This window comes from Gordionus sp. m RMFG-2023, chromosome 2 (genome assembly GCF_954871325.1).
Source record: "Gordionus sp. m RMFG-2023 chromosome 2, tfGorSpeb1-WG-v2, whole genome shotgun sequence".
NCBI classification, from domain to species: Eukaryota; Metazoa; Nematomorpha; class Gordioida; order Chordodea; family Parachordodidae; genus Gordionus; species Gordionus sp. m RMFG-2023.
The window spans coordinates 21,238,111-21,264,583 of NC_088776.1; the positions used below are offsets into that span (position 1 = coordinate 21,238,111).

Sequence of the window (26,473 nt, forward strand, 5' to 3'; positions counted from 1 at the left end):
TTCCTAGAGACATACTGTAACATTAAAACTCCTTTATTCCACGTGTAACAAATTCTGAAGAAAAGATCCAGCAGGGGGTACACGTTTTACCTTGGCGTTCATTATCAAAACAAGGTAAATTTCTAATTCACACCTCATATAGGCTTATTTCTAATTTATCCATCATCAAATTAAGGAGAATACTAATTCCTTGTCATTCTTGTGGGACATCAGCTAGTAATCATATAAATGCAATATTAGATTGTAGGAATGGCCACAAAATTTTGAATAAGTTTGCATCTTCTCATAATATGGATCATTCTTCAAGATGATCTTTATTATAAGAGAATATATTTTGATATAGGTACAGAGGTTAGGCCATATTTTAATATACCCGGGCTTGACCTGAAATTTTTAAAGATACCCAGATCGGGCTGTATATTTTACATAACCATTATTATCTATAAAAATTGAGAATATAATATATTTTTTAAAAATCTAGATCGAGCCATGCCAAAAAAAATTTCAAAACAAAATCCAGGGCAGGCTCTACAGGTCTATGATATTTTTATTACCTTTAATATAAATATATAATCGGAACATATGAATTTTTATTATATAAATTTCATAAAATCTGTAAACATTGTATTTTGGTACTCAATAAAAAAATATTCCTAAATGAATTTTTATACATTCATTTGCAATCTAAAACCTAAAAAATTTATTCTTGCTAGATTAAAGTTGTTTTTTTACCTAACTTAAACCCGCCTATTCTATGGATAAACTGAAAGATATTGGGTTGGTAAGTGGGAGGGTTAAAAAATATTTTTAAAACAATGGGTAAGTGAATTTGAAATATATTCTCGGCAAAATGAGCAACTGACTTCTATTTATTATTAGATATTTTTTTTTAATTTTATAATCTATAAGTTTAAGTAAGAGCCAAATCAACCAATGTAATAATTTCTAAACATTGGAAAGGTAGCAAAATTTTTAAATAAATGAACAGGCAGGTGTACCAAAACTTGCCCATTGCAGACCCCTAGTCAGGATGACATTGGAAACAGCAGATCATAATGGATTATACCTCTGCCAAAGAATCCATTTATAAATGTATTTTCTCATGCATTTATCACTAGAGGTCTGCAATTGACAACATTTTCAGGCCCAATGGGAATTTAGTTAATGCCCATAGGATGGAACCACCAAGTTGGATTAAGAAAAAAAAATACCAAGTTGGATTAAGAAAAAAAAATGATCTTTACTGGAATTCGAATCCAAAATCCCTCCGATTTGTAAGGGATGCTCTTGCCGATTAGGCCACAGACGCTTTTCAAAATTCACGATTTTTCAAATATATATTATAAATTGTGACACTGTGAGTGTGACACGGCTTTTATATATATTATAGATTATAGGCAAATTTTGAAAAAATCCAGATGAATCAAATTAGATTTATTCTAAATATCTCCGAGTTTCCCTGCAAAGACTAGTTTCGGGCTCAGGTTGTAAGAGGTGTTCGACCCGAGGCCTGACCCGATAGATAAATATATATAAATATCTTAAATAATCATTTTAATTCATAATGTCAATTAGAATAAAATGTCATTTTCAATTATTATTATTTTACTTAACATCCGTTAAAACTATTTTGTTATCATATTTTTTACTTTATTTACATATCATGTTCTATCAGGTTAATTAAAATATAATTATCTAACATCTATTAAATTAAATAGCTTCAAATTTTCATAAAATAGTTTACCAAATCTTAAATTGATTAAAGACTTATCAAAACGACTTTCTCAATTTAAGTGTTTTAGCTCTTAAATTGCTAGCTATTCTGTTTCCTCGGCTAGCAGTGAAAGAGTGCTTTCAGCGGCTGGTAGGGCCCTTGAAGATAGGAGGACTTGTTTAAAGCCTGATAAACTCTACTCCCCATTATTTTTATATCACAATTATTCACTGTGATACTATTGATAATGAAATATCTTTATAATATGTTCATTATGTTGTACACATTATTTTTATATATTAATAGCAATAATGATTAAATTCGATTGTATTTCATATTTAAACTGAATAAAAGGTATATGTTCCCAATTTAAATAAAATGCAACTTAATATAAATATTGATTATATTATGGCGGTCAAATAAACTTTTATTTAAGGTAATACACATAATTTTTAATTGTTTTTTGAATATTATAATATTTAATAAATTTTTTTATAATTCGGGCTCGGGCCACAAAAAAATCGTAAATGCAGGGTAACAGCCGCGAATTCATGCTAACTATGAATGTAGGGTTAAGCTAATATTTAAACTAGAACCCGACCATATCTTTCACCTTTTTATCACTCGTAACTCTTCTCAACAATGTGTAACGGTTTAAATAATATCTTTAACCTTGCATTTCAGCAACGATTTTTATTTGTAATTTTCTTTCCTTGTATGCATAAATAGCAAATTAATGAGTATCCACTTTTCAAAGCTTTCAGTGACCCATTAAAGGCCAGATGAATAAAAAAATTAAGTTTTTTCGTAAAGAGTTGTGGTTCTACTATATTAACTTAAAGGCTGGCTCATTTTAAGAAAAGAAGTCTTTCATGTGTTTATTTTAATTTGAAATTATAAACCATGAAAAATTTAAGGTGGTCGTTTTTTTATATTGGAAGATATTATAATTTTATAAGAATACCAATAACAAAAAAAAAGTAATTATACCAAAGATTTCATTAAGAAACTTTTAATAAATAATATTAGTATTAAAGAACTACACATATTCATTCAAAATACAAACTACTATATAATTTAATGAATAGATACTACTATTAATGGGTATTCATAATTATCAAAAAAACCTGGGGGCTTTTCTTGAAAAGCATCCAAGAGGCATTACTTAAAGAGAACTGGCATAAGTGCAGAGTCGATTCCAGCGACTTTTGAAAGATATCACGCAAAGATTGCTCACAAGTTGTATTGTGTAATAGGTTTTGTTGATAATGGGTAGAACTAGTAAATAATTTGTCAAATCGGCTCAAAGCAGTGTGTAAATTGCGCAAAATCATGAGACTTGGGGCTTGATTTTTAAGATTTTCGGGATTCATCCCGGGGACTATAAGATCCAAAAAAGTGGAGTCACTCAGGAGTTGAAACAAGATATTTGTATCGAGGTTATTTAGTATATTTTCGAAGTTTGGTGAACAATTTAACCTGTCATTTTTATGGAGTTCGAGGATAGTAAAATGATGAAACTCTAGCATAGAAACTATTATAAGCGTGTCAAATGAATAAGGATATTTAAGATTACTTTTATCATTTTTCGTATTATGGGTGAGTCGCGTAAAAGGACGTTGTTTCAAGAATGTAGTAAGAAGGGCTTGCGTTCTATAAGCGACTATGGACTTGAATATTGTGTTGAATATATTAAAAAGGATGCCTTGCGATTTTTTATCGCAATTTTTAGCAGCAGATGTAAAATAAATTCCGATAAAACGGTTGGAATTGTGATATAGATGCTTAAAAAGCCTTCTTACGTGGTTGGGTATGAAAGAGGAGCAAGGGGGCTCGATTGACGAATCTTTAAGTCCGTACCAGATCAAAGAACATCGTAGAAAGGTGGACATTAGAAATTGATCTAGAAAATAAAAATCCTCCTGGTTCGATTTCAAATTGTTCCACAGAGCGTTGATTATTTCTGGCATCTTGGAATAGTATGCATCTATGGGTAAGTGAGGATCTTTGCTACACGAGCTAGCAAAAAAAGGGCAAAGAGTTGATATTAGTGAGAATGAGGATTCACTGGTTTTGAAAAAATGTTTGAATATAATTTCAGATATGAAGTAAAACAAAGTTTCGTACTTACCATGATCGGGTTGGCTATTAATGTAGAGGTAGTAATTGAAGAAGCATTCAACATAGAATGGGTTGTGAAAGGCCCAAAGTTCTTTAGCCATGGCAACATAATAAGGATCTCGAATTTTCGCGGTAGGATCTGGTAAGTTATACAAATCTTTGGAGAGATTTTCGGATGAAATTAGGGCTTGAAGACATGCATCGAACCAGTTTTTATAAGAAGGGCAAGTTAGGATAGTAGTTTCCAAATTATATTTCTTTAAATCATCACCGAAATCGGGATAAAGGCGAGAAGAGACGCAAAATTTGAGGATCAGAGCGAAACAGGCGTTCAAATTGACTAAGTTTAGAGGCAAGCATTTAGAGTTACATCGTTCTAGGTCATTACTTTCGAAGTCAGTTACGCTTTGTAAAATGCAATCTGTAACAGCGAATAGATGAGTTAGGAAGGATACAGTCAGAGATTTCAAATCAGCCGTCAAGATGGAAAGCTTACTCAATTGTTCTATGTGAGTAGAGGAGATAAACGCGCGATTCATTTCTAGCAAATAATATGTCGAATTGGATAGGAAATTTAACCATCTCTCCTTTTTAGACTCCATAGTTGTCGATAAATGTTCATAGTTTCTATTTTGAAGGTAAAAATTGCGAAAGCAGGTATAAAATAAGGACGAGGCACAATTATCTATCTCTCGATTTAAAATATAATAAAGAACGAATGAGTTTTCGAGTTTGGTAGAAGGGTTAGATATAAAAAAATTGGGTCGCTTAAATGTGGAAGTTATGGCTTCCGAAGCTACGTCTAGCGAAGGATTTAACGAGTGCAAGCCTTGGCTAAACTTTTCCTGAAAAAAATAATATAGGAGTATATGATTTAATATTTAACAAATTTACCTTACTAGATATGGATGGTTTAGATATAAGTAATAACTTATTTAAAATATCGAAAAGTAGAGGAACTTTGAGTTCCAAATATCGATACTTTGGATCATTATGATGCAAAATGTCGTTGATTAGCAATAAATTCTCCTCTATGTTGAGAAATCTTTCTTTTTCGAGGAATGATTCGGTGAAATGACTAGATTTTAATGTTTGAAGAAAGGGTATTATATTCAAACAACTCAATACATGCTCTATCACCTATAAAAAAATGAATAAATTTTACGCATATAATATAAAATTATTATACTTTATAATTAATAATGGAATGCAATATATCCGAAAAAATTTCATAGTTCCTAATGTTTAAACATGCTTCAACAATTTTATCCACAATTTTTAGGGCCCATACGCAGTTTTCTTCGTGCAAGGCTAAACGTTGAGAATTAATTAAATTACTCGTCTTCTCTGATTCTGGGGAGTTTGAGGGAAAATTAGTAAAATACGAGGTTGAGAGTCGAATACAAGTGAATAGTAATATTTCTATGTTGTTCCTAAATTTTTTATCAAAAAAGGTATTCCCTTGAAATGAAGTGGTTGTCTGAGAGGAATGGAGTATTGGGAAAGAGGAGACTAGAAAAGTGGCTATATCTTGTGAACTTTGTCTTGGAGTACTAAGTAATATATCGTGGATGCATTTCAAAGTAAAATTAATTTCTTCCAACTCGTAAGGATAGATGACAATCTGCAGTGCATTATTGTAAATGGTGAGAATAGGTGTCATGTCAGTCGATCTAAAGAAGGATTCATTTGTCGAATCATTGTATGAATTAGTTATTACGGAGTTTGATTGACTTGTGATCATAATACAATGAGAAGCTAAAACTAGTGGGACATCTTTTGAAGATAAATCATTTTCGCCACTACCAAGCTCATCTTTTATTCCTCCTGCATTTTTTGCAGAATTTTTTTCTATCCGAATAAATTTATAACATACACCACTACTATTCGATAAGTCATCTTTATCCTGGTATTCAATTGCGCGAATTTCTATGTCATTCAAATTGACCAGAGAGGGGTATACCAAAATCAATGGTAATAATATTGGACGCAAAAAATAAGCAATAACCCAATAATGTTGTCCGTTATTTCTACCCGCAAAAATGGTTTCAACTAATTTTCGAATTGCAATATTGCACAATAGGGATTCCTCACATTGATATTTAAACAATTCGAGTATAGACAAAATAGACTGGCTCAAAAAATTGCAATCGTAAAAATCATTGGCGTCGATAACGGGGGGATGTTTGATAAAATAATTGCCTATATAAGTCCACAGTTGAATAAATTTGTTAAGAGACTTAATTTTAAGGGTCAAATCTTTTCGGTTGATTTCCGAAGATATTAAGGCATCCAAATATTCCCTATAAAATTCAAGATTAGCGTTATGTGTCATCTTATTTGGTGAAAATTGCGTACTTAATAAAATAAAAAATGAATCATTTGAAGGTTCATCATGATGGGAGTCATAAAATCGATTTTGGCAATCATAATTGTATTCCGTACATATATTTTCCCAAATATCATTTATGAGCGCACTAAAAAAATTATCATCTAATTTCATGATATCATGGTTAATATTGTTGGGGCTAGATTTAATTAAAATAAGTTCGCTCATTAATAATGCGGATATGTGCAATCGATTATGATGGCAAAATATATTATTTGAGAATAATTGACTTTTCATTAAATTGAAAGTGTCTGAGAATGATTTCATCGTTGCGTCTAAATGCATAAATATAATTAATATATAATAGAAATTTTAAATTAGCTTGATACTGTGGCATCACTATAGATGGGCTATTGGAGACCCGATTCCTGTCAAAATTTTGGAGAACCCATTCGATTTTTAGTGAGGCTAAAATTAATGGTTTTCAAGATTTTGAGCACTCATTAAGACTCGGTAAATTGAAGTCTAGTGAGGTCTCTGGTTTGATATTATACTAACCATTTTATAGTTTGATAAAATGGCATGGTTTTATAATAGTTTAAAAAATATATATAAGAATTAACTGCGATTCCTAGATTTTATAATCTTTTAAGGTTTTAATTATTAACATTTCTCGCTTATAAAATTTTAGATTAGTGGTCCCTTGAGAAGCGCTATATGTTGGCTATATACTGTAGTTATAATTTATTATTATAAAATATAAATGGCCATAATGGACAATATTATAAGTATAATTTGTGTCTTTATATTATATAGTAAAAAAATTTAAAATCCTATATAATTAAACAGCTTTCGTTCTTTTTTTTATAATAATTGAGAATTTTTTTAGATAAAAAAAATGTTTGTATTGAAATTATTTTGATGCCAAATAATTTGTTATTTTATTTTTGACTATAGATTAAACTATTTAATATACATAATATAATCATTTTTGTTTGATTAGTAAATTAGATAATTAAAGATCTTATCTTATTATTAATTATAGATATTTATACAGGAGACGTACTTAATAAATGCATATTATAGTTTGATTCTGGATCGCTCTTTAATTTTTCAGGTTGAGAATTTATAAAGTAAATAAAGTGGTAAAAATGTGAATAAATGATTTTGCCAATAATTTGTGATTTATTTATCATTATTTCATATATTATATCGTCTACATTTTTCGTGGTAGAATTAAATGTAGAATGATAGTATTTATGAGAAGTTTCATTATCATTGTCAGATGATTTAATAATATTATCATTATATATATAATCCAATTTCGGTAAAATTGATAAGCCCTTTTCAGGGTTAAACTTATGGGTTTCATTTAAAAATAATTTTTCAAATAAGAGATATAATGTTTTCGGGAATATTGATTTTATTAATATGTGAGCATGGCTATTAAATTCTCCTGCTAAAAATGGAAAAGTTTGATACGGAATAGATGCTGATAATTTAGGAATCATATTATCGTAAATATTTTCCATAATGGCCAACAAAGCGGCAAAATCTTTTTGACAAAGACAAGCATCATCAAATTTAAAAGATGATTGCAAAAGTGTATCGTTATTGCGATAAAAAATCTCTTCAGAATCAGATTTATTTGAACAAATGTTTATAGGAGTTGTTTCAATTATATCAGCATCTCTAAATATCATATTGTCAACTTCATCCATGTTTTCAAAAGTTAAATCATTGATAGAATAAAGATGCTTTAAGGTTACCATATGGTAAGAGGAAGATTTACATGCAATGCCTTTGCCGTTAAGAATATATTCTTGGTTTAAAGAAGAATTTAATGAATAATAATCGATGTTTCTAAGTATATCAATGGGATTGCATGAAGACAGAACCATTTCATCATTATCAACAATATCATGATCAATTAAATTGTTGACATTAAGATTGCACTTTTTGTCGATGGCTGAACAAAAATTTAAAAGTTTGATTTTATCTATCATGCAATTGTTGATAAAATTCATAATCAGTTTGAGTGTAGGAATACTGTTATCTTCGATATTACCTGTAAAAGTATCTATATCGACAATGTGATTTTGTATGACTGAAAAAAATATGAGTAGGGAACTATTGATGAGATTGTACCAAATCATGGTATAGGAAGGTATAGTATTGTTGTCAGAAATAAATTTGCCCGTCTCCGTATTTGCGTAGGCAAGCGGGCAAAATAGGTTTATAAAATCCCACCAAATGACCAACTTATGTTTAAATTGTTTAGTTTGAACTTTTTCCCAAAGAGCGAGGTGGAATGTGTTCATAAGATCAGACATGTTTGATTCTAATATCAGTTTGCCGTAACAATTGTGTGTGATCAATCTCTTGAGCCAATCCATCTCTTTCTTGTTGCCCAAAGTGTCTCGTGGCAACAAATCAAGTGAATATTTTATAATGGAGGGCGCTAAATCGAAAGTAAGAGCTCGAATCAAAAGCGAGTTTATATTGCGGTTATCATTCATCCCACATTTTTTAATCTCCTTGTAATGGTTTGAGAATGAGCTGAGTAGAGTGTACAAGCATTGAAGAGGATTATTTTGTAGGCTGATATTGATAGTTTGAGGAATAATATTAAGATCAGTTATAGCATCTTTACTCTCGTTAGCGTGACCCTTAAATGCTTCGTGTGCTAAGGCCTTTTCAAAACATGCTTTAATAATGAGCAAGCTTTGGTATAAATAATTTTTACAATCTTTTTCATTGACAAAATCAACTTCGTTCGGATCTCCTCCCATATCAAGGGACTGGAAAGATGAGGCCAGTTGATTTTCTAGATTACAAAAATCGGAATTATTATCCGTTGAGGAGTCCAAATGCAAATTATCGTTGACTAGACCGAGTTGCTTAAGCGAATACAAATCCAGTTTGGTTTCAGAATTGAAAATAAGGCTATTACCACTTAATAGAGAATTGGATACTAATGAGTTGGTTTTCGGGGAATTTACATTGTAAGATTGAATGGTATCAATGTTTGGATCCCCACGGTCTAAATTCGTGCAATTGCTAAGCATTGTGACACCACTCCGTTTCATCATGCAGTAATAGGAATCGTCTTTAGAGCCAGTCCTTTTATGGCCCTTTTTGCTAACACCATTGTTCTCATTATTTGTCTGATAAATAGTGTTATTTTTTGGTTCCGTTTCTAAGAAGTTCTTAATTGGAGGTCTAAATAAGCTGGATCTCTGAATATATTTGTTTGAACTATCGTAGTTGCCAGGAAATAGCCAATTAAATATGCGTTTTTGCAAAGTAGTGTTTTTCCCTACCAGAATGTTCAAAATGATGTTCATTAATCGAAGATTGAGGGAATTAATATGATCTTTATCTTGAACCTTGGATTCGGATAGCTAAATAAATTTATGGTAAAAAAATAATAATAGTCAAAATAAAAACGGTTTTAATAAAATAATGCTTAAAACCATATTTGTATCAAGCAAAGCCAAAGGAACCAAAACTTGCATAACGTCCAGTACATTTCTTTTTACCAATATATTTTCATCCATTATCGCCGAGCATAGAGAAAATATCTATATCAAAATATTAATATAATCGAAATTACAAAAAATACTTCTTACCATAATCTCCCTATTTCGCAATATATTTGATGTTTCAACAGAGGTATAATCGTTGTTTGAAAGAGAAATTAATTCCTTGATTTGGGGCTTAAACTTGACTTTATTCTCAAGAAGATAGGTTAAAACGCCTAAACGGGAATTAGGGGATTTGGTTAATGTAACGAAAATGCAATGAAAAAAATAAGACACATATGACTTTTGATGAACATCGCGATATTGAACACGTGCTGATCCCTTAAGATCGGACCCTTTCGATGCCAGATGTTCGTAAATTTTGTCAACTATTTTAAAAAATCTTTTTCGAATTAAAAAAAAATATTATAACAAAAATATAATTATTTAATATTTAGCCTATATCATAATTTATAGGCGACACTTATGGACAGGGTTGCCAGGCCCCCTATCAGCCGGAGACTTCAGTATTTTTTTAATTTATATGCCGACACCCCCCCCCGCCACTCTCGCAATTCAAAATTTCTCCCACATTAATTTTTTTAGCATTTTAACGTTTTTAATTTATAAAAATCATTTTGAGAAACAGTATGGAATATTTTTATATTATTAAAATAAATTTTAAATTTCTTTTCAAATGTTTTATCCAATAATAACACAACGTCATTCATGCATATATATCATTTTCATTATATTCATTTAAATAGATAATAACATAATACTTATTTCTATGAAACTATTTTATTTAATATAATTCACTTTATGCAATTCATTATTATTATAATAAAACCAGTATTTAAAATAGCGTTAAATGTTTTAGAATTATGAAGAAACAATCATTAATTAACTCCTATTTCAAGTTCTACCGACTACTAGATCTACAGCTACATCAATCTTCCAGATGGTATAAATTTCTATTATTATATTTTGTTAATTTTACTTAGTATGATGAAGCTAACAGAGAGTAATGCTAAATATTGACTATGTTTAACGGTATTTAATTACAACAATGGCAGATAATATGATATTTTGAGACATCAGAAATCTTTAAAGCACAACAGTGCAGGAGAGTATACCTACATCTATTGTAAACAAAAGTATGCTACAAAATAAAATAATGAAGATACAAATACAGTTGCGGAAATGGTATACACTTAACAACTTTGTTCATTTTTACAGCGTTATTGCTAAAAATGTCAATCTAAATGTTCAAATGTTGACCTAATTAATGACTTTTTAAATGAAGCAGATATGTTTACTAAAACAATTTTAGACTATTTGACAATAGAAATTTGATTTTAATAACTCTATTTAAAATGTATAAATGTTATAACTTATAACCTTGGAACAGAAACCATCAATTGAAGGTTTTTTAATTTAATAAATATATTAAAAATACAGATAGATATTGATGTCTTGTTTGAGGAAATTGTTATGCTCCAATTTTTCATGATTCTCCAGAACACTCTATTAGATGGTCTACAATCAGAGGAGAATAGGGTAGAATTTTTTCATAATAACGATAAATGCCTATGCTTCGAAAAAAAGGCGAGTATGTATTCTACTTACCTTATTCGAATGCCTCATCGGAGCGCATTTTTAGACTGATGAAGACTAGGTGGGGAACGTAGAGAAATCAGATTGCTCCAAAAAAATTAGGGGCCGAGCTCATGGTTAAACAAAATTATAATATGTCATGCCAGCAATTTTATAAATATCTCAATAAAGAAGGTAAACGTTTAGTTCCAATATTTAAATCTCAAATAAAATATAATTAATTTTATAATTACAAACTATTACAATTTTCCATATTTTTTTAATATTAACCTTATATATATATTTGCATAAAATAATCTATTTTTTACATTGGAAAATAAAGATGGTTGGTTTTTATTAAATAAAATTTATATATTTTAATAAATAAAGATGTTAATTTAAATTTTTGCCTTGTTTGATCAAATTATTTTCTTTTATATAAGGCTGCGCCCAAAATCTTAAAAATATAAATAAATAAATTTTGAAGATAAAAATAACATAAACTATTTTTAATGTAAAAATAATTTTAAAAAAATAAATTCAAATAAAAATTTATTCATAATTTATTTATAAAAATTAGTAAGTACAATTTTTAATATAAATTTACTAACCCAAAAGATTATAGCCTTTTATATTAATATATTTTTTAGTGTCAGAAAATAATTTTATGGAAAGCATAAGAGTGCACAGAAGCCTGTGGTGCAAAAATGATTTAAAATTTAGAGATTCCATAGAAAATAGGAAAATTTGGGAAGAAATAGGAAAAACTTATAACTTGAATTATGATCAAGTGAAAAAGAAATTTTTGAATATAAAGGCTAAATTTAATGAGTTATATTCTCTCACCCAACAAAAATCTGGTAAAATTAAATATTATATTATAATTTAATAGTGGAAAAGAAATTTTTAGCTGTGGTTAAAAGAAAATATTGATGTTTTTACCAAATATTCTGAGTCAGGTTTTAAATTGACACATTTAAATGTGAAATATTAAAAGCAAAAATATAAAATAGTTTTAGGAATCTGTGACATCTGGGAACATTATTATTTTATATTTTTATATAAAATTAATATATTTCAATAGGCTGCATCATACCTTAATGAAATTGATAATCCACTTAATGATATAAATATTGGGTAAAATATGCCTATTTATTCTTTTGATGATACTATAATTTCCGTACATTATATTACTATTATTTGATATTTATTATTGAATAATAGCTAGATCAAGATAATGCCAACAAAGAAAATGAAAACAATATAGTTATTAATAAAAAAAACTTATTCCTACCTTTAAAAGATATTATAATATTTCTATTATAATTTTATTATATAACTCAAATATAATAATTTATATATGTTTTATGGAAAAATTATCTTTTAAAAAGTTATTATTGGTCTTCCAACTGTTTATTAAATATTGATACAATTATTTATATGTATTTATTAAGTATATAAATAAAATTTAAATATAACCATTATCAAATAATAGGTTTATACAAAGTTTAATAACTGAAAGGTAATATGAAATAATAAATACAATTAAATATTTAGATATCTTTTAATAAATAACTAATAATTGAATCATATCAAGCATTTTGAATATTTTAATTTTTTTAAAACTGATAACTATGTCTAAAGTGTTTTGTCATTAATTTGCAAAAATTTAAAAATTTTAATGATTTTTTCAAAACATTTTGGACGCAGCCTAATAAATAAATAAACTCCACTACAAAGAAGTAGAAATTAAGACTAAGTATAAAATATTACTTATTTTGAAAAATATTATAAAATGTTACCGACTTTGTTAATATTTATATAAAGTAATTATAAGAAATAGTAAGGGGATAACTAAGCCATTACATAAACTCAACTGAAATTTTTTTTAGCAATTTTAATGTTTCTCCTGCAAAAAACCAAATATTTCTCGCAATTTAAAAATTTTGACCTGGCAATCCTGCTTATGAAGTGCACAATAGATTAACAAACAAACAAAAATAATATCAAATTTATAAAACTAATAAAGGATCAAATATAAAATATGTTCAATTTTACTGTGGTAAAAACTCGGATCCTATTTCGATTCCTGGAAATATTCCCATGAACAAGCCTAGTAATCCAGGTTCTATAATTAATGATTCAACGACTATTCCATCGTCGGTATTTATGAAAGGGAGGACTAAATAATTTTCTACCAGGTTCAATATCACAGGCTTAATAGCCAGGGAAGCCTTCTGGAATAATGGGAAAATGCCAAATGTGTAAATAGAAAAATCCTATAAAAATAAATCAAGAGTTTAAATATATATAATATTAATATATCTTTATGAAAAAAAATAGGGTTGGGAATTGTAAAATAAAAGAGAAATATAATATTTTTCAGTTAGAGCCCACATTATGACATGAGCTCAGAAAATTTTCAATAGAAAATATAACTTACAGGCATTTTTATAAATTAATAAATTCTTTTAATTCAATCCCAAATAATAATGTTGTTAAACAGCTCAATTTTTAAAAGGGAAAATCCAATATTTTATCCAAAAACGTAGGTCTGGAGATTTTGTTCATCGAAGGTAGAAAGGTTTGAACATATATTAATGAAATCTTGAGGCTTACATTTTATTTTTGGCTAAAATATTGGGTTTTAATTTTGGTCTAGTATAAAACTATATCAAAAAATGGAGAATATTAAATCCCCCCCCCCTATTATAATAGTGTCATTCTAATTCACCTTATTAAAATCCTTTTAATATTTCAGTAAACAAAAAAATCTCCTATTTTTTTTTAAAAATCTAAAGGCAGTTAAAAATAACAAAATTTAGGTGATAATTTTTAAATAGGCCTATTTTATCATTATTAACATTATGCATTTTGGCTATAGAAACTAAGAATTACAATAAAGAAAACTAATTTCAAACAGGTGTTTTAATTCAATTACTATTATGATTAAATACAATTTCAGTTTATGGTCATTTGTTAATTCAATATTAATCACTTATTAATTCTAAGTTGCAATATAAGAAATGGTTTATAGATTTTTATAAATTTTTAGATTTTTATAAATTTTAATGTGTGTACCAAATAGTGTTGCTAAATGGCTCGTTTAGAGCCAAACGGCTAACTCAATATTTTATCCAGAATAATATTACGCCAGCCTAAAGATTTTGTCTGTAGAAGGAACAAAGGTTTGGTGGATATCTATTAGCGAAATCTCGAGGCTTAGGCAATACTTGGATAAAATATTGAGTTTGCCGATTTTAAAAATAGCCTCAAAACGAGCCGTTTAACAACACTAGTACCAAAATCAAATAGTTTAATTTTATAAAATAATATTTTAATTCAACAATTAGAAAATATTCTAAGCCAAATACCAATATTTTTTTTAATTATCAGAATATAATGCCAAACAAGTTTAAAAGATTTCAACCCTAATGTCCTTCCAAATATTTGTTTTTAATTTTGCTAACTCACACTCATATAAAATATTATATCCAAGTTACATGTCTTTTTATAAGAAAAATATGATATTTTACAAAAATCAAAAGTTAAAAAGTGTTATAATTTTTATAAAATCTTTTAATCAGCTGAACTATAACTCAATGAAATAGGAGCTAGGCTAGAAATATTGCTTTTTAATTACCATATTAAGGTTGAAAATTTCAATTATGGTTTAAATCTAGACTTCTACAGATCTATTTTTTAAAAAAGCATGCATATGATTAAGTTAAATTAGTGATCACCAAATCATTTAAATTATATATTATACTTCTGATAAATTCTTTATTCCTATTGTTTTAAAAATTAGTTCATATATTTGAAGTGTCTTCAAATGAACACCACTTGGTAATGCTGGATGCAAACATTGAGCTAATCTTTTACAAAGTATAATTTTTCTTGGAATATATGAAATATAAAGGTATGTTTGTATCACCTGTTATGAGTATTAATTAAAAACATAATTTTATATTTTTAAATAACTCTTACCTTCTGTAATTTTCCTAAGACAGATATTAAATCAGGCCATTCTTCAGTATTTTCAAAGTTTTTTAAAGCTTTATCAATGGCTAATTGATATTGCTTGCATTCTTTGGAATTTTCATCTAACAATTTAATTTCCATTTTTTTGATTATTTAGAATCAAACTCTAATCAGGTCAAGGTAAAAGATCCCAAAACTAAAGTTAAACGATACCAATTTAAAATATATTGAAGATACCATAGAAGAAAATAACGATACATTCGTCACATATCATATATTATGTGACGTCTAAGATGTTTAGACAGGCCAATATATTGCTGATTTGTTTTTACAATAATTCAGGGAATTTTTTATATCTTCATTAGATAAACATATTTTTGGGGGAAGAGGAGCTAGCATTCTTGTTGGCATTCCCTTCATTAATTGTAATAGAAGCTTTATGCAAAGTTGGGGCAGGTTATATTTTTATAAATAATTTTCGTTTAATTATTAATAAAAAATGCAGATGCTGGATATATTTTTTAAAGATATTATTGTTTATATTAATTTATATTTGTTAATAATTATTCGTATCTCATATTAAATATATATTTTATTGCATTTATTGTCAAATTCATAAGTTATTTTATCAATTAATTTCGATTTCAAGTAATCCGGCATAATATTTACTTATTATTTTCAAATTTTTAGTGGCGTAATATTTATCTACCATTTTCAAATATCTAGTCAAATAATAATTATTTGTGAAATTTCTGGTCCAACAGGGAGAAAGAAATTGCAACCTTGTCCAACGGGATAGAGCCTCTTCCATCAAGCACTAACAGCTATTAAGGAGTTAGAAGAGCCAATTATTTGCTATTACTGAAATATCACACAGGCCCGGCCCGGCTTTTTTTAAAAAAATTTTTAGGCCCGGCTCGGCTTTATTTTTAAAATTTTCAGGCTCGGCCCGGCTTTTTTTAAAATAAATTTTCAGGCCCGGCCCGGATTTTTTTTAAATAAATTATATTTATTTTTGATTATTATACTTAATAATAACGATTTCAAATATATGCTGTTTTAAAAAATGCAGCCCGGCCTGGGTGTTTTTTTTTAAATGATTAAGGCCCGGCTTGGGTGTTTTTTTTAAATAATTAAGGCCCGGCTTGGGTGTTTTTTTAAAAAAAATTTCTGCCCGGCCCGGGTATATTTAAAAAAACTAAAATACTGTCCGCAGGTCTCTGAAAAACATACAAGAAGTACATGTGAAAGTAGATTAAAAGGTTTGGATCTTTTGAATACTCATAGGCATTTGACGACAAGCAAGGATGAGATAATTGAAAAATTAGCTCAATCCCAACGAAGACTGGATTTTACATTGTAAATATATAACATACAAAATACATATTCCTAAGAAACTTTTTGTGTAAAGGCTCAAAAAATTCAAATTTCTATTTTGGGTCATTTAAGTGTTTCTTTACATATAATTTTTTTATAATTCACATTAATTTAAAATTGTGTATTAGGAATAGTTATTAGTCCTAATAAATTTATGCTTGATATTTTAAAAAACAATAATATTTCTTTAAAAAAAATTTATTATCCCCCCCCCCCAGACCAAATTCCTGCGTACGCGCCTGATTAATTTGTATTAGTGTGGTAAAGTAACGTTGATAAAAGTAACGTAATCATTGGCATTATTTTTTTGAGGAAAGGGATCGCCTTACTAATTTTTATTGATAATGGGTATTGAGTAGGGGTGAGGCCAATACCAATATAATATTGGTTTACAATACCAATACCAATTTAAACAAATATATGTTGTATTCCATATTTAAATCAACCAAAAAAAGTCGATTCTCAAACCGACCCCCTTCGATTTTTTTAAAAATTTGTATGTTGGAAGTATATACACTAACTAATAAAAATGCAAAATCTTACTTTTCAAATAAGCTTACTTCATGAGATATGGACATCTTTAGAAACGCGAAAATTCCAAAATACAGTATATTTAATTTTAAATATCTCAAAAAGTAATTAAGCTGAAGACATGATTTAAATTTTATTAAATAGCTCTAAAATAGCCCTTTAATATGATATAAAAATTATTTTATTAATAAAAAGTCTATTACCAAAAACCGGAAATAGAAAACCGGAAATAGCTATAAAATAGAAATTGCTCTTTTTGTTTCTTTCAAATTTTTTTTACAAATAGACATTATTCTTCTTAATATTTGTACAAAATTTTAGATTGGGACCATTACTGGGCCAATAGATATTACGCTTTAAATATCAATAGTATGGCTTAAATCCTAAATTATACCAAATATATAGTAATTTACGAAACAAATAAAAAGAAAATTCCTTTATGATCGGGCCGATTATATTTTTTTTATAAATGTTTCGGACTGTGAGCCCACTAGTAGACATTATGTCATATTTAACATATAAGTTTAGCGATTTTATTTTAGAGAGAAAATAATTGTAAAAATATTTATAACTTTATTTAGCTATTTATTTATATTATATGAATATCAAATGGAAAATTAATATTGTTATAAACATATTAAATTAAATAATATCATACATTAAATTATCTAATGAATTCGAATAACGTTTGACTTTCATTTTTCCTTCCATTGGAATAAATGAATGATATTTTTGTGTCTCGGGAATTAGTTTGGCCGTTAAAAATCTATTTTCGAGATTGGTTTCCATTCTTAAATATTCAACTTTGCTGACAAATGTATAATTAATACCCGGGATATTAATTCTTGCATAATTATATAAATCCATAGGAGTTAATATATGATTTTCATAAGGACGTTGCAGGCTTGCTCTAGCAGCCAACCTCTTTGTATTTCCCTCTAAACTATCGCAAGGAGTTTTGCCATGTGCAGTTGCAAAAAAATGCCATTCTGCCTTGATCCCAAAATCATTATAATGGTTGTAGAGGTTTACAAAGTTTTTTTTTGTTCTTATACTAAGTAACGGCTCCATCAGAAAAATAATAAATTATTGAAATCTTATCAAATCTTTCTTTCAAGAATTGAATTTAATTTATTTGAAATAAATAAAAGGAAGAAGTATTGTGTTTTAGACAATCTGATATAACTACGTAACTTATATGTTTGATGGTACCGCTTTCGCAGTAATAAATCATAAATGGGTGAAGTGTTGCCTGATTATTAGTCCAATGGAAGCCTTGAGCTTGATCTTGAACTACAAAAGCGTAGTTCTCTGCAAAATCGGATATTATTAGATATTCCCCATCCTTCAAATTTGATTTTAATGACTTAAAAAAATGAAGATTGTTCCGAAGAAATAAATCATGAGGAATTAAAATATTTAGAGCTACAAATTTTTTGATTAATTGATAAGCTAGAATTCACTTCTATCATCCATTGTAAAACATTTCTAAGATCGTAACTTACTGAATGAGATTTTATTCTAAAGGGATTACAGCACTTTACTGGAATAGAAATAACATTTCTAGACATTTAAATTTTTTTGGTAAGGAATAAAAGATAGCTATTAATTTTATATAATTATTTTAAATTAAAAATAAATTGGATAATGAATACCGATAATTTAATTTTCTTAGAAAAATGGCTTTATAAAATTAATCAATAAAAATGACGGCTGTTGCTGTTGGAATTGAATTTGATTTTTATGATAATTATTTTATTTGATAATTATATAAGTAGAAAATAATCTTTATGAAAATATATTTCTGACGATCACAAAGATAATTTTTTATCCGGCAAAGAAAATAATCTACATAATTCACTTATAGAATTGCCAGGTCCAGCGCCTACATGACAGGATTTTCACTGGATGCAAACCCCCTTTAAAAACCTTTGCCTACCCCCCTAAAAAATCATTGATACTCTTTTCAAAGAATTTATAAAGGATAACTTAAATTAATTTATCTCTACTACCAACTATCGATATTTTGTGAATATAAAGAATTTATTTTTTAGATAATAAATTCAATTAAAACCTCCATTATTTACATGAATTAATTTATTATGGCATTATGAGCTTGCTAAAATATGCTTTTAAATTACATTTAAAAGGATATTTTATTTGGAAAACAATGTGTATGATTGTTTGCAATACCCTCGACAAATAGATAGAAATCCTGAATATTATAATAATACTATAATAAAAGTATTAATTTTTACAGCAATAAATATTGTCTATTTCATCTCAAAATTTAATAGATAACCCCCCAAAAAATTTATCCTACCCATTAGAGCAGCTTACCCCCTACCCTTTCAAAAAAATAGGATGCAAACTGTTCCTACCCCTCCCGCTCATGTAGACGCTGGCCAGGTCAAAAATCTCGTATTTAAGAAGAAATTTTTTTTAGGGGGGGGGGGGGGCGAATATAAATCTTAAGATAGGGTTCGGATTTCAGTTTTAATACTATTATTTACAAATATTATCACTTTTGTTAAAATTACTCATTTCGTATAAGAATTTAAGCCATACTATTTATATTTAAAGCGTAATAACTATTGGCCCAGTAATGGTCCCAATCTAGGATTTTGTACAAATATTAAGATATATAATGTCTATTTGTTAAAAAATTTTGAAAGAAAAAAAAAAGGCAATTTTTATTTTGTAACCATATCCGGTTTTCTATTTCCGGTTTTTGGTAATAAAATTATTTTTAATATATTAAATTTTATATCAAGTTAAAGGGCTATTCTAGAGTTATTTAATAAAGTTTAAATTATACCTTTAGCTTAATTACTTTTTGAGATATTAAAAATTAAATATGGTGTTTTGAACTTTTCGCGTTTCTAAAGATGGCCATATCTCATGAAGTAGCTGAGTTGAGAATTAAAATTTTATATTATTGCTAGTTAGTGTATATACTACCATCATGAAAATTTTTAAAAAAATCGAAGAGGGTCGGGTTGAATTTTCAGTTGATTTGATATGGAATACAACATATATTTAAATATTCCTAAATATATTTGGTTTGATATATTGTTTAAATATAATTTTAACCAATACAAATACCAATATTAAAAATAAAATAATTATTTGGGCTTATCGTGGATAATTATATCGTAGTATTTTTTTTACTTTCATTGCAAAAACTGATTACATCTGTTATTTCTTCCAAATACTACTGTGATATCAATATTTCTGTTATTTATAATAAGTTTATTTTTATTATGGAAGTAAATTTTTTACATGATATCTATCAATTTTATCTATTTATTTAGGATATTATAATAAATGGTTAATAAATATAGATGCTGTTGGTACTAATAATAATAGCGATAAAGAACAAGAAGAATTATCAATATCTAATAAAAGACGAAATTCAGCAAAAATCTGGGAATTTTATACTACTTGTGATAATAAAAAAAAGGCAATTTGTAATAAATGTAAAAAAAAAAATCTCTTCCCAATTTTGGAAACTCAGGATTATGGACACATCTTAAATCCATCCACCCAACATTATATAAGAAATGTGAGCAAATAAATATTGGCAGTAAAAAAATTAAGACAATAAAATCATTTTTACTTAATAATATAAATAATAAAGCTAATTTAAATAATTTAATTATAAACTTTTTCATTCAAAATAATTTAGCCTTTTCAATAGTTGAGGATATCACTTTTAAAAATTTAATAGCAGATTGTAACCCTTCACTAACATTAGTTTCTAGAAAAACACTAAAAATAGAAATTATGAAACATTATCATAGTTCTTTTATCAATTTAAAATCTGTACTTTCTAACATTACATCTAAATTTTCCTTAACAATGGACATTTGGTCCTCTCCAAATAAAATACCCTTTATGGGCATAACAATTCATTGTATTGATAATGATTTTAAATTAAATAATCATTTATTAGATTTTATTCCTTTTAGATCAGCACATAATTAAATTAATATTTTTAATTCTGTATTAAAAGTAAAATTTGAAATTGATTTTTTTTTGCATTACATTAGACAATGCAAGTAATAATTTAGCATTTCTAAAAATTTTAAAACAAAAAGATAATTTTGATAATGTGTGCAAATGCTTTTGCCATATTATACATTTGGCTGTCATGGCTGCATGAAATTTTTTAAAAATTTTTAAACTTTCTATATCTAAATTTAATAAACTCGAAAAAATATATCTTGAAAAAAATCCACACTTAAAATTTCCTCACAATTTTGGATATACCAACACGTTGGAATTCAACATACCAAATGCTTGAAAGGGCAATATTGCTCAAACCCTATTTGACAACATATACCAATCATTTACAAAATACCAATCAAGAAAATTATATTAGTGCCTTTATATTAGTGCCTTAGCCTGGAGTAATATAGAAATATACCGAGAATTTCTGGAACCATTTAATTTTGCTACAGAGATGGCCTCATGTGCTAATACTCCATCAATTTCAACAATTATTCCTTTATATTCCAGTATTTTTGAGCATGTGGAGAGTTATAATAATAATCCTAATGCTATTTTAAAGACAGCTTCTTTAGCTGCCTTAACAAAACTTAATAAATACTATAATTTTAATAAATACCTCTTTATTATTTCAATAATAATTGACCCAAGATTTAAACTATCAAGTCATTTATTAAAGCATAATAATATGGAAAATCTTATTGGATATCTTACTAATGAATACAATATTTATAAAATAAATAATAACAATTCAGCGGAACTTACAAATGAAGCACAAAATAACAAAAAATTATCCTTTTATGACAAAATTTATCAGGTGAAACCTCATAATAATAACAACTTAGAAATGAGTAAATACGTAGATGAAGCCACAATTTCCAATGATACAAATCCATTAGATTGGTGGAAATTAAATAAAAATAGATATCCAGTATTATCAAAAATTGCCAGAGATTATCTAGCAATTCCGGCCACCTCATCTAGGACGGTATCTTATAACAGACCAACGTTGTTCACTAGATGAGCATACTATACAACAAGCTTGCCTGTGCCTAAAGATGCGCATGCAAGATTCTTCTTAAATACATAAAATTATTTCCTCCTATATTAAAATTATATCATTCTTTTGCATTCTATTTTGTATAAATAGACAGTTATGTTACATTTTTAGTTTACTTATTTTGCTATGTTCTTTGTGATAAATAAAATGGTTCAAAATCAAAACGTTTATTATTGTTGATACAAAAAATACATGATTAAATCAAAATTTTTTATATTCACATAATAATAAATTCCTAGTTTAAGAATTTGAATTCAGTAAAATTTTGATAGTTGGTTCTTAGCCCTGATTTTATGGTATCATGATTTTTTTTCCCATGTTTATTTAAAATTAGAAATTAAGGGTTTTATAACCACTATTTCTATTCTTTTAATTAGTAATTTGAATTTAAACCAATACCAATATAAACCAATAGATACCAATATAAACCAATTAAATAGCAATACCAATACAAGAAATAGAAAATATTGTTTAAACCAATACCAATATTTTAGACCCAATACCAATACAATATTTTGTTAATATTGACTTTTTACTATTGGTTCCCAGCCCTAGTAATAAGGAACCCGTTTGTTATTTGAGATAAGGCAACGCTAACGTTTCTCGTTATTTAAATATATTGCTTGGAACTTCACCTAAATTTATCCAAATGCACCATTCGACTACAGGTGGAGGCTGTAGAAACTCGGAAAATCACAAAATACAGCTCTATCGATCTTTCTTATTCATTCATATACCCATGGTTTGCTCCAATCTTAACACTTTCGACAGCAAAGTTCAACGCTTTTATATAAAATTTGGGGGACGGATTAGTGGCTGATAAGCCTACTATTTTTACGACAAAGGCTTGCTACCGCGATTATTAGCTCTGCCTAAGCTTTATTTCTTCCATAGCAATCCTCCATGCATCCTTATACTTACTTACCTTCTCCCAGTGGCGTCGCTAGGGGGGGGGCGCAGGGGTTCGAGCCCCCTGAAAAATTTGAATAGCCCCCTGAAGCAAAAAAATTTTTTTTTAATAGCTCCTTAATATCCCCTTGAACTAAGAATAAATTTTTTTGATTGCCCACTGAATGATTTCTTTTATAATTCCATTAAGTAATATATAGATATAATTTTATTATTTAGAAATTAATAAGACTATTTAAATTTTTATTAAATGAATATTATTTTAATTATTAGATTAGATTAATACATATAAATTATATTTTCACTATGTCAGCTAGCAATCAAATTCTGCAAAAATATAATATCAATAACTCACTAAATATTAATTTAGCTTTAACAGTTGAAGTTTATTTGACTTTTATTAATTAAATTATTATTTAACCCTAATTAAATAAATATAATCATATATTATTTGAAAAATAACAAATTTAATATTGTTAGCCTAGTTCAAAATGACTAATCAACTGTATATTTATTTTGAAATTACCTTAAAAATATTTTCAAGGTCCAAATAAGTATAAGAGATTTCTTTATAATAAGTAAGTAGACATATAGTTTTTAATCTCTACTATATACAGTTGTTTATAAAATATTAGATATAATGCCACTTTTATAGACGTATTTGACAGTTATATAATATATTACAGTTAATATTATAATAAATTTTACTAATAAATATAATAACAAATTGCATTCAAGGAATTAACGCCATCTATTAATTTTTAAAATTAAACATTTTATTATTCATTCTGCAATAGATGTAATAAATTTTATATCTTTTCTTCTCTTTTTTATGTGTTTTTAGGAAAGCTATTTTTTTCTTTTTCGAGTCTTGTGTTAAATTTTTAATACAAGTATATTTTTGATTTAAACTATTTTTATTTTAAGATATAATATACCAAGGTGGTGCGACAATATATAAAATCTTAATTCTTTCATCATATCATTCTGGTCCTTATTTTATAGTTAGAAAATGTTTCTTTTCTAATATGGCATTGCCGTGTAACCAGGCTTCAATATTTGCATAATTATTTCTTCCAAAGATTTTTAGTGTTTTTATTTTATCAATTTATCCGACATAATAAATTCTGATATTAGTTTACATCGTGAGTGTCATGGCTATTACTGCCAAATTAACCAGCATCTATTATTTGTGTTGCTATGTAATTTAAGATTATTACTATAAAGGCTGAGAGCATATAATTGCATATTTTAGATAAACAATAATGGTCAACTGTGTAGTCGTTTATATATCATTTAAAATGGAAGATAATCTTTTAGAAATTTAATATCTCACAATAATTTTCTCGATTATTTATCTAGCTTCAATAATGTCATCTAAGAGGAAGCTCTAACCACCATATAGTTTTATGATTTGAATTGGTCGTTTATACTCTCTCCTACAAAAATTATTGATTTGGTTTAGGCCTATAAATTTTTCCTTTTTAGTCGATTCTATAAAACATTGTTTAAAATCGTTGCAGAGAATTATACTAGTTTGATAACCTTTTGTCAATGTAAGTTGCTAAGAATTATATTATTGCATTATGTGATTTTTTATATGCCAGTTTATTTTTGCATAATATTAAATGACAAAATATGAGAATCAGAATAATTGTTCAGAGTTAATAATTTTAAAAAAGTATAATATATTCATATAAAACCCGGCCGAAGGCCCGCAAATTGGGGGATATGGGGGGTGAAGTCCCCATAAAAAATTTTATAGTTGAGCCCCCTGAGATTGTGAAGGCTCTACCTTCTCCTTATTATCATTTTAAGGGATGTTTTTAAAAATTTTATCCTTTTCTTCTCCATAATTATAATTATAATTTTATATTTATCATCTTTATAAATATTGTGTTAAAAAAAATATATTCTTTTCTTTTTTTATATATTAGTTATATTTACTTATATAAAGAAACAAAATCAAAATATTTATTTTTAAATATATTATGTATTTTATATTTTATATTTTTAATTTTATAAATAATTTAATTTAATTAAGTTCAACCACCAAAGTTCTTCATTTTTATTTTATTTGTTACTTATTTATTGTTTAATTTTACCCAATCAAAACTGTTAATCTAATTAATATTGCATCAATCAATTTATGTTAATTTTCAATTGTCATTCTCTAATATTATCATTTATTTAATAAAAAAAATATTTCAATAGTACTTATTTGTTCATATGAAGATAATTTAATTCTATCCTGTCCATAGTAAAAACTTTTTTAAACCAATATAGAAAGTTTAGGGCACTAGATCTACACTTTTTAAGTGTAGATTGTTTTCTAATTCATATATTTCAATCTTGAGAAAAGATCTTGACAAATGCTATCAAAATTAGACTTGATTTATTTTAATAACTCACATACCCAATTATGAGAGAGATAAAAAAAAATTGATTAGGATGAGAATGAAGATACTTGTGATGATCTAATAAGCTGAGAATAGAGATCTTTAAATATTTTTAATAAATTCTCCCTTAAATATTTTATTTGTATATAATACAACCCTCCTATCCTCTGTGCCAATTGAACAAATGTTTAGCACAGCTCTAAGCGTTCTTGTTTATCGGATCAAAATTTTGAAAATTGTTGAAATAAAAAATTATTACAAAAAGATTTTATTTTACAAAATATTATTTTTGATTTTATTTTTATCATCTATGGAAAAAAATGAAAAAAAATTTTCATATAATATTTCGTATTTTTAAACGTTTTAATTATTTAAATAGCTAGTAACGCGTTTATTTTTTAATAAAGTATGGTAATGTGTTCCTTTTTTTCAAACGTACTGAGTATCACCTTTCTTTTTTGAAGTAACGTTTACAGCGCTATTTTTTATAACCTCTGAAAATTTCCGATAATATCTTTTACATGAGCGAGGTAAGGGAAGGGGGGGGGGGGGTAGGAACAGTTTGCATACAATTTTTTTTCAGGGGGTAGAGTATTTTGGTGAGCTATCTATTAAATTTGGAGATAAAATAGGACAAAATATATTACTGCAATTAACACTATTATTATAAACCTATTATGATATAATGATATTGCTGATCATCGACCAAATCTCTATATTGCAAAAATCATAGACATTATTTTCCAATTAAAACTTTTAGCTATTCTTTTAAATGTAATTTGAAAGAGTTAACTCATAATTCTATAATAATGCATTTATTTTAAATGAGGGAGTTTTCAATTGAATTCATAATCTAAAAAATAACTCCATCCAATTCACAATATTTTGATAGTTGGTAGTAGAGATAAAATAATTGAAGGT

At 27.2% G+C, this 26,473-nt stretch overlaps 1 protein-coding gene across 4 annotated transcripts in view; it reads right to left on the reverse strand.

Moving 5' to 3' along the window:
- The window catches only part of LOC135925092 (uncharacterized), a 41,253-nt gene extending 25,786 nt beyond the window's left edge, over positions 1–15,467 (reverse strand). For 2 of the 4 annotated variants that reach the window (XR_010571525.1, XM_065460271.1), the window contains exons 1-9: positions 15,272–15,467; positions 15,054–15,218; positions 13,343–13,563; positions 9,797–10,091; positions 9,641–9,748; positions 7,231–9,568; positions 5,025–6,499; positions 4,730–4,975; positions 2,842–4,680 (exon numbers count right to left, since the gene is read on the reverse strand). Coding sequence is in view for 3 of the 4 variants with exons in the window: in XM_065460271.1 (XP_065316343.1) it covers positions 2,842–4,680; positions 4,730–4,975; positions 5,025–6,499; positions 7,231–9,568; positions 9,641–9,748; positions 9,797–10,091; positions 13,343–13,563; positions 15,054–15,218; positions 15,272–15,406 (6,822 nt within the window). In the remaining variant the exon portion in view is untranslated. The remainder of the gene's footprint in view (positions 1–2,841; positions 4,681–4,729; positions 4,976–5,024; positions 6,500–7,230; positions 9,569–9,640; positions 9,749–9,796; positions 10,092–13,342; positions 13,564–15,053; positions 15,219–15,271) is intronic. The other 2 variants (XM_065460270.1, XM_065460269.1) reach the window with 2 other exon arrangements.
- Positions 15,468–26,473: the final 11,006 nt, after the last annotated feature.